The sequence below is a fragment of the Quercus suber genome, unplaced genomic scaffold (assembly GCF_002906115.3).
Source record: "Quercus suber isolate HL8 unplaced genomic scaffold, Cork oak 2.0 scaffold_609, whole genome shotgun sequence".
Classification (NCBI taxonomy): Eukaryota; Viridiplantae; Streptophyta; class Magnoliopsida; order Fagales; family Fagaceae; genus Quercus; species Quercus suber.
The window spans coordinates 348,372-358,426 of record NW_027070052.1 but is presented as its reverse complement, the minus strand read 5'-3'; the positions used below and the strand labels follow the sequence as shown (position 1 = coordinate 358,426).

General features: G+C 34.7%; 1 protein-coding gene across 1 annotated transcript; it reads left to right on the top strand.

The window, feature by feature from the left end:
• Positions 1 to 215: 215 nt before the first annotated feature.
• Positions 216 to 3,058, top strand: LOC111997471 (uncharacterized). Its single transcript, XM_065765134.1, has 3 exons — positions 216 to 1,099; positions 1,616 to 1,774; positions 2,324 to 3,058. The coding sequence occupies exons 1-3, from the start codon at positions 254 to 256 to the stop codon at positions 2,597 to 2,599; spliced, it is 1,281 nt and encodes a 426-aa protein (XP_065621206.1). The 5' UTR covers positions 216 to 253; the 3' UTR covers positions 2,600 to 3,058.
• Positions 3,059 to 10,055: the final 6,997 nt, after the last annotated feature.

The window sequence follows — 10,055 nt, the reverse complement described above, 5'->3', positions numbered from 1 at the left end:
ACTGCAGGAAGGACACAATTTCAAATGATAATTATAATCTTGACTGATATTGCCAATTCTTAGACAAACAAGTTGTTTAAGTCCTTCATGCTCTCTCTTGTGTATCTCTTACCTTACCTAATATTGTTTAGTCATATTTATTTACTTTACATGTGGGTTTCACTTGTTTTTTTTAGAGATGATTGTTGAGCTTATTATCTGAGAATCTTTGGTTTTATTTTATGACACAGTTTGTTTTGGGCAGAAAAAAAAAATGCTTCACTGTTTTCGAGTTCCGTTGGCAATACTATTTCTAGCATTAAGCATAACAAGCTCACATGCTTTAAGGAAATATAGACATCCTAAGATAAAATCTTCAGTTTACTTATCCCCTAAGTTTGTGCTGGATCAAGGATCAGTGGTGGACAAATATTACTACAACATTGACTTCCCAAGAGGTCATATTGCTATCAAGGGTTTCAATGCTGAAGTAGTTGATGAAGCAGGGCATCCTGTCCCTCTTCATGAAACTTATCTCCACCACTGGGTCCTTGCAAGATATTATCAACGTCTAAATGCAACAAATCCTGAGCATGATGACCACAAACATAACCAACCTGATCATATTCTTGTGAGGAACAGTGGAATATGCCAGAATAATTCTGTTGGCCAGTATTATGGCCTTGGATCTGAAACCCGAGGAACAAACACAGATGTTCCAGATCCTTTTGGAATAGAGGTTGGTAATCCTGCTGATATTCCTGCTGGGTATGAGGAGGGGTGGTTTCTTAATGTCCATGCAATTGATACTCGGGGAGTGGAAGATAAGTTGGGATGCACCGAATGCAGGTGTGATCTATATAACGTTTCAAAGGATGAATATGACCGCCCCTTGAGGCCGGACTATATAGGAGGTTTAAGATGTTGCTATGATCACACTCAATGCAGATTGAGAGAAGTCTCTGAGGGTGCTAAGAGAAACCTTTACATGAGATATACGGTGAAGTGGATTGATTGGGATGAATTTATTGTGCCCGTCAAGATTTATATATTGGATGTCACTGATACTTGGAAACAATTGGACAATTCAACAGGACAAAGTTCAGAACATGAATGCCATGTAAGTGAACTTCTCTACAATTATATTATACTCTCCTGATATATTGATATAAACAGTATTTGTAATTACTGATCTCTCTCCCTCCCTCTCTCACACACACATATACTCTTCTGAATAAGGATATGAAAGTAGAAATTAGATTAAAATTGGCTATATCACAATTTTGGTTCGCGAAATATATGTTCATTGCAACTTGTTCTCCAGAGTTTTGAAAGTTACAAATTAGTCTTTTATTTATTTTAATAATGTAAGTTAATGGAATAGGTGTCTATTTCCTGTGAACTTGAGCTTTCCACCTCTTTTTTATGAGTAAATTTTTGTTATGGCTGCATCTTAGTGAGCTTTCTGTTTTTTCATATCTCACCCTTAATCATCTTGAAGTGTAAGTTTCAAAAATCAAGAAGTTGTACAAAATTGAAATTTCATTGGACCGATCTGTATTCCAGCATTCTTAGTATTTTTTGTTAATTCAATACGCTTTCTATGAGACTCAATAACAGAGCTTCTTTGGTACAGGTTGAGTATGACGTTGAATCTTGTAGTGCATCTGGTATGGCTGATAATAGGTGCACCGACTCCAAAAGGACAAGCCTCGTTTTGCCAACTGGTGGCTATATCGTCTACGGTGTGGCCCATCAACATTCGGGGGGTATCGGTTCAGCTCTTTATGGAGAGGTGATTCAGCACTTACCTTATCTGTTTGTAGTGATATGAGTGCCACATTTCTAATTTTCTTTGTTATTTGGTATGTCAGTAATGATCTCTTGTGGAATATCATACGACTTACCTGATTTGATGATCTTCTATGGAGAGTATCAGGGATTGTCACTCTCACAAGCTAGCAAAAGTAGTTCACACGCATTCATATTTTCTCCGTACTTTATGTCTCCATATATTTATGACATCAACTAGATAGTTGGATTTGTAGCAAGAATCTTTTTAATTTAGTCACACTGATTAACCTGTTGTAAAGATAATTTATAATTCACAACAAAATCTCATGTTGTATTAGCCTATGAACTTCATCTTGATCTGCATGAGCTCTATGTACATTTTTTTTTGGAGTTCAAAATTTTATTGTTCCTCTAGCTTTGGATTAGTTATTTGATTCTATCTTTCCTCTCAATCATCTAGTTCCACAAATCTGTGAAAATTTTTGTCATATTTTGAGGAGTTTAATAATTTAAAAGCTTCTTATGCTCATGCTTTTGTGTGGAGTTTCAGGATGGACGGGTTTTATGTTCTTCAATACCAACATATGGACAAGGTAAGGAAGCAGGAAATGAGGCTGGTTATATCGTAGGAATGTCCACTTGTTATCCTCAACCCGGCTCTGTGAAGGTAAACGTTGGGGAGACTCTGATTCTGGAATCTAATTACAGTAGTGCCCAGAGGCACACCGGAGTCATGGGGCTTTTCTACATTTTGGTTGCAGACCAATTGCCAAAGCCTAGGCTTTCCCTACGAGTTCCAATTGCAAAGAAAGTTAATAAGGTATAAGCATTTGCATTGATGTAGAATGCAAATGATAATAAATAAAGCAGCAGTCTGATTGACAAGGATCGATGGATGCGTTGATCAATTATATTTCGGATGCGTTGATCAATTATATTTCACCTATAGTGAAGTTTCTTCAACAATGCTTAGCAGTATGTTAATAGAAATAAGGCTGCTGGATTCTTAATGAATTGAGATCAGGCGTCTAAAGTTTATTGGTTCTTTCAGGGTTGGGAGTAGCAGTAGCTGTTGCTGCTGGTGTTTGCCAACTTGAGAATGATACAAAATATGTTTACCAGTCATTTGTGATGTTATTCCATGAATACTTTATGTGCCTAGTCCCCACTAAGAGAGAGAGAGAGAGAGAGAGAGAGAGAGAGAGAGAGAGAGAGAGAGTACTACTTGTATAATATATGTAGAATCCACCACCTTTTAGATATATAAAAATAAATTTTGCAATAAGTAGTGTAACTTTTTGAAGCAGCGGTTTCAAGTTCTTGTTATGGGTCTTTCTTCTTCTTGTGATTGCTTTTCTCCCTATGTATTGGATTGCTTTCTATGATGTAGCTGCATATGTCATGAAAGTCTTTTTAATTTTATTTTCAAGGTATATGCATAGTGAAGATCTGGCAAGATAAGAGCATCCTCATCATAAATGGCTCTTTGTCATTCACGATCAACTCCATTATCTCTTATCTCTGGCCATTCTCAAATGATATTTATATTTGTTGGACCAATCACCACTTATGGCTCGTTTGGATTGAGGGAGAGGGAGGAGGATTAAAGTAGAGCTGGCCAGAAATTAATGAAAGTATTATTGCAAATACTGTACACATTATTTTTTGAACTAAAATCATATATTGAAGTCACAATTTCAGTTCAAAAAGTTTTGAATTGAAATCTTGAGTTTTGAACTAAAATCGTGACTATAAGACACATTTTTAATTCTAAAGCCTAATTGTGTGTGCATTGTGTGTAATATGGTAGTGTGTATTAGACATTTCCCATTCAAATCAACCATCCTTAAATATGAAATCCAATCATTCTTTTGAGGCTTAGGTTAGAGATACGATATTAAAGTTAACTTAATTCTTGATTTCAAAAAGGAACAAATACATGTAGTTGGTCCAAAAACTATTTTATTAAAAAACATTTTATATTTTTTAACACGTGCATTTAGCATACCTATTAACAACCCCAAATTATGTATTACAATTGAAAGTAACTATACAATAGTTTGGGAGAACAATAATGTCGTACTTCCACATCTTACATATTAGTAGATCTCATTAATTAAATTTATAGTGTGACTCATTATTCATGTGAAATGAGAAAGTAAAACACTATTGTATTTATAATTTTAGGGACACAACCAATTGCACTCCTAATTGCGCAATATGCTGATGTGTGCAACTGTAGGTGTGTGAAACTCCTTCTGAAATCTTGAACCCTGACCCTTACTTCCCCTACTTCTTAAAAACTTATACTTGTGAAGTAGTCATTATGCTAAAGGTACACTAATATTCTAAAAATGTTACTTGAGCGTCGGAATTAATAACCTATAAAAAAAATCAGAAAAGAAAGGAAAAGAAAAGGCAGAAAAATCAAAAAAGAAAAGGCTAAAGGGCAGGGCAGCAGAGAAATGAGGAATAGTCAATCCAATATATACCCCTTCTCTAGTCTAGACTCTAGACTCTAGATGTTGACAAAAATGGATAAACAAGGATTTAATTGAGAATTGAGATGGTAGAAATAGAGAACACAGAGACACATAGAAAATTTAGTGTATAACGTAATGTGAATAAAGTAGTGATGTTGACTTGAAACGTTGAAGGGACTAAAATTAATCCAACGGAGCTTGCTTGGCAGATCCCAGGAGTCTATCAAGAACACAAGCGGGCTTGTAGTGAACAACTCATGAGGCCGAATAAAGATGTGTTTTGGTCTCCGCCTCCATCCAATTGGATTAAACTGAACTTTGATGCTACAATAATGGAGGAAAAAACCACAATAGCATTTGTAAGTGGAGATTCAATGGGCAATACATTGCAAGCATGGTTTGACCAGTTTGTTCCCAGCAGTCCTTTCTTGGGGGAAGCTAGAGCAACATTGAATGCCATTAAACTTCCTGCTAGTAAAGGCTATGAGAATATTATAATCTAGACTGATATTGCCAATTTCAAATGAAAATTATAATCTAGACTGATATTGCCAATTCTGAGACAAACAAGTTGTTTTCCTTCATGCTCTCTCTTTTCTATCTCTTACCTTACCTAATATTGTTTAGTCATATTTATTTACTTTACATGTGGGTTTCACTTGTTTTTTTAAGAGATGATTGTTGAGCTTATTATCTGAGAATCTTTGGTTTTATTGTATGACACAGTTTGTTTTGGGCAGGAAAAAAAAATGCTTAACTGTTTTCGAGTTCCGTTGGCAATACTAGTTCTGGCATTAAGCATAATAAGCTCACATGCTTTACGGAAATATAGACATCCTAAGATAAAATCTTCAGTTTACCTATCCCCTAAGTTTGTGCTGGATCAAGGATCAGTGGTGGACAAATATTACTACAGCATTGACTTCCCAAGAGGTCATATTGCTATCAAGGGTTTCAATGCTGAAGTAGTTTGGTACAGGTTGAGTATAACGTTGAGCCTTGTAGTACATTTGGTATGATTGATAATGAGTTCAAATCTTCTGTCCCACTTTTCCTACTTCACTTTATACTCCACCAATAAATGCTTGCCACATGTTCACCTAATTAATTAAATACTAATATTAATTTATAACTATAGTATTAATAAGTTAATAATGATAATATTTAATTAATTAAGTGAATACGTGGTAAATATTTATTGGTGGAGTATAGAGTGGAGTAAGAAAAGTGGGACAAAATATTTAAACTCACTAATAATAGATGCACTGGCTCCAAAAGGATAAGCCTCGTTATGCCAACTGGTGGCTATATCATCTATGGTGTGGCCCATCAACATTTGTAAAAACATCTGGTAGTTTTAGTGTTTTGTTGATATCTCATTTGTTTTAACTCCGATTTTAGCCCGTGAACCATCGTTTTGAGGGGAAAAATATGACCTACGAGATGGTCCAAAATTCAATCCGATCATAGTCGGACCAAAAAGTCAACTTTTTGATCATACCGGGTGGAGGCTTTTGGTCATAATTGCTATTAGAGGGATTTTGAATGTTGCAACCCTTTGATCCACTATCCAATCATGTTGCATTTATTTTTTTTGCAATTTGTACCTTTTTTTTTTTGAATTTTTTCAAATTTTGGCATTTGTTTTGACGCATGAATCCAGGTCAAACAAAATACAATATCGACAACAATGAGATAGATAAGAGCGTCCTCATCATAAATGACTCTTCGTCATTCACCGTCAACATCTCTTATCTCTGGCCATTTTTAAATGATATTTATAGTTGTTGGAACTGTCACCACTTATGATATATTTAAATTGAGGAGGAGGGAGGAGGAGTAAAGTAGAGTTGGCCAAAAATTAGCATAATTTTTGGTGAATTTGTCTAATTTTTGGCTAACTCTTCTCTACTTTCTTTTACTCTCCCTCACTCCCCCCCCCCCTTCCCCCCCAATCCAAACAGACACTTAGAGATATGTGAGCCTTGAATGGTATGTCGAAAAAAGTGATAATTTTTTTTGTCATCCTTTGATGTTAATGTCATTTTTTAGGACCATGTAGGGATGGGATTCGTGTATTAGGAGTTTAAAGATTGCTAGTATCAAGTGCACTTTTCTTTGGAACTCTAATCTTCTCAAGTTTTTGGACAATTTGAAAAAATGTATTCGTTTGTGTAAAATTGAGATGCCATCACAATCATGAATATTAGGATACACTTTTGAGTGAAGTTCCAATAACTTTTCAAGTTTTTGGAACATTTGAAGAAGCATATTTGTTTGTGTAAAATTGAGATGTCATCACAATCATCAATGTTAGGATATACTTGTGAGTAAAGTCATACATAGGGGTTTGCATGGGTCAGGTTGGGTCGGGTTGAGGGAATATTGACCCAACCCACCATGCTGGGTTAAAAAAAATCCAACCCAACCCAACTCATCACAAGGGTACAACCCAACCCACATGGATCGGGTTGGGTCGAGTTGAATCCATGGGTTGGATAGTTTTTATTTTATTATTACTATTATTATTAACTTGAGCAGGAAAAATATATATCTCACCTGCCACCTGAGTTGATAAATAAAATATTTATAAACTAGTATTCTAACTCAGTTATAAACAAAACATATCCAACTGAGTTAATAAACAAAATATACATGAACTAGTATTCCAACTCAGTTATAAACAAATAGGAGTGGAATGGGAGAGTATGAGTGGGAGGTGGCTGAGAGAGAAATAAGATTGTTAGGGTTTGTAAGGTAATTGGGCTTTATATAGGAAGAGCCGAATATGAGAAAACATTATTAATTATATAATATATTTCTATATATATATATAATTGAAATTTTAAATATATAGGTGGGTTGGTCGGGTTAGGCAGGTTTGTGATTGTTATGACCTGCACCCAACCCGACTCGTTATTAAAAAAATTTGCATAACCCAACTAAACCCACCAACCACTTAAAACCGACCTAACCTAGCGGGTTGGGTTGGTTTGGGTCAGGTCGAGTTGGTTTTGGTGGGTTGGTTGCACATCCCTAGTCATACGTTTAATAAAAATGATAAGAGTAAGTGAATTATATAATATAGTTGGCCACAAGTCATTGGCTTAAGTGGTGTCTGTATATGTTTTATATCTTTGGACATACCAACTTTGACCTTACAAATGGGAAAATTTCTTTTATATCCCTCTAAATTCTAAAATTCCATATTCTTACCAAATCCCAAGCTATAATTGACCTCACTCACTGAAATTTACCATTCCTTTTTTCTCTAAGAATTGAAATTATTATTGCACATACTGTACAAACATTATTTTTTGAACTAAAATCATATCTTGAAGTCACAATTTCAGTTCAAAAAGTTTTGAACTGAAATCGTGACTTTAAGACACATTTTCAATTCAAGAGCCTAATTGTGTGTGCTTTGTGTGTAATATGGTAGTGTGCAATAGATGTTGCCCATTACAATTCAACCATCCTTAACACATGAAATCAAATCATTCTTTTCGGGCTTAGGTTAGCGATAAAATATGAAAGTTACTTTAATTCTTAATTTCAAAGGGGAACAAATACATGAAGTTGGTCCAAAAACTATTTTATTAAAATTTGCATTTTGCAACTCATAATTAAACATTTTATATATTTTTTTACGTGTGCATTTAGCATACCTATTAATAACCCCAAATTATGTATTACAATTGAAAGTAATTACACAATAGTTTGATAGCACAATAATGTCGTACTTACACATCTTACATAATAGTAGATCTTATTAATTAAATTTATAGTGTGACTTGCCATTCATGTGAGATGAGAAAGTAAAACATTATTGCATTTATAATTTTAGGGACACAACCAACTGCACACCTAATTGAACAATATGCTGATATGTGCAATTGTGGGTAATAGACACTTTTTGCCCATTTCTATATACATGGACCCATAGCTTTTTAATCAATTACTCACAATCGCATAATAAGTCAAGGAATAGTAAAATTGGGTGTGAAAATGGGCATGACCATATGATTGTTATTGAAACAAGAGGCCCCAAACCGAATGCACTTTATGCATGGGAAGGTTCACTAGTTTTTTTTTTTTTTTTTTTTTTGAGAAATGATATATCCACAACATTTTTACAACATTTTTACAATAAATCTTAAGTGACAGTCTGTTAATGGTTGTTATTGCTGGGGCAAAAAAGTAATCTTAGTATTAGATTCAAATTTGAACCAATAATAACTAATTACCTATGATTTGTTGTGAAAATGTTGTAAAAATGTTATGGACTCTTTTTTTTTTATTAGATCTGAGATAGAAATCTACTTTAACTTAATCTAAGTTGTGGGGGGAAAAAAGGCCCAACCCAACGTAATGGGCCGAAGGCTCATAGGAGGGCTATTTTGGGACCGAGAAGAAAAAGATGGAAAAGGCAGGGCCCGTCTGGAAGTGGGACCCTCAGAAGGAAGAATTATCACAATCTGAAGAGGATATCTTCTGTCTGAAGAGGTTGTAATCCTCTGACGCAATATTATATATCAATTGAATGTGTGAAAGGCCAAAATGACCTTCCGAGGACTCCACCTGATCAAGATAAGCTCTGAGTATGCTATGGAACGATAAGGATAGAGAAATATCTAAGGGGAAAGCTGCTACCACCATATTTAATGCACTGTAGCAACTTTTCTGGCCGCATTTATGTGGAGAAGACCCCTGAACAGTGCATCCTAACCTACCGCCACTCGCACATAGCTAAAAGAAGATGCCTGATGTGACATGTACTTAAGCAAACTCATGGATGAGGAACAAGTGGACGATGGAGATGAGGAGAAGGGTGACTATATAAAGGAAGTAGAGGGGGGAGGGAAAAAAGAGAGCTTGATTGTAACCCTAAGATTTATGTTCATCAGATAAATAATAGTGTAGCTCTTCGGATTTTCAGATTTCACGTGTAAACTCATTTTGGCTTGTGTTTGAACGTTGTGATCCATTGTTATCAATCCCATACTTAACCTAGCTCTTTCACCCATACTCTACAAATTAATTGTTTTTGGGTTTGGGCCACAAATACCAACCATACAGTGAGTATTATTAATCCCGGCCCGGCCCAGTTGGTTGGACCAGTAATGCGGTGAACCAGCACATAGACCTATCTGGGTCATCAATTGGATCGGATGTCCTCAAGACTTGATTAAAACTAGTAAAACCCGGTGGGTTTTAAGCAAACCGTGTGACCCAATTGGGTTTGTGAATTGTGCAAAATTACATTAATAGGTCCATCCTATTGACTTCTTTATTGTTTAATGTGTGATAATATAGTAATTTTAATAAGATAAAACCTAAAGAAATATAATAGTAAAAAATGTACTATTCTCTCATTCTCTGCCGATTCACACTACTCTACCCATCACTTTTCACTATTTCAGTTCCCTAAACTTGCAACTGTGCATTAATTTTTTGCTATGAATAGATCACTTTTTAGTTTCACGTAGCTAATTAGCACATAGATATGAGTATATGTTATATAGTTTATTGCTTAAACCTTATTTGCTATTCTTTTGTTTACGTCTTTTTGTGTTTTAATTGTTTATTGCTTTAAGTTTATTAAGTCTTTAACATTTTTTTTTCTCTTCTATTATTTACATTAGTTTGAGATTTGCTCTTTTTTTTTAATATACAGAATTTAAAGATATGTAATAAAATTTTATTTAACAAAAACTTTGTTTCAATCTTATGACATTCATTTAATTTGCTTATGAATTTTATAGAATTTTTAACGCTATTACTTGTGAAACCTTGACT

Excerpts from the sequence above, each read along its gene's own strand:
- LOC111997471 (XM_065765134.1), top strand. The coding sequence starts at position 254 with ATGCTTCACTGTTTTCGAGTTCCGTTGGCAATACTATTTCTAGCATTA. Across the intron at positions 1,100-1,615 it reads GTTCAGAACATGAATGCCAT|GTTGAGTATGACGTTGAATC; the intron begins GTAAGTGAACTT and ends TCTTTGGTACAG. Across the intron at positions 1,775-2,323 it reads GTTCAGCTCTTTATGGAGAG|GATGGACGGGTTTTATGTTC; the intron begins GTGATTCAGCAC and ends GTGGAGTTTCAG.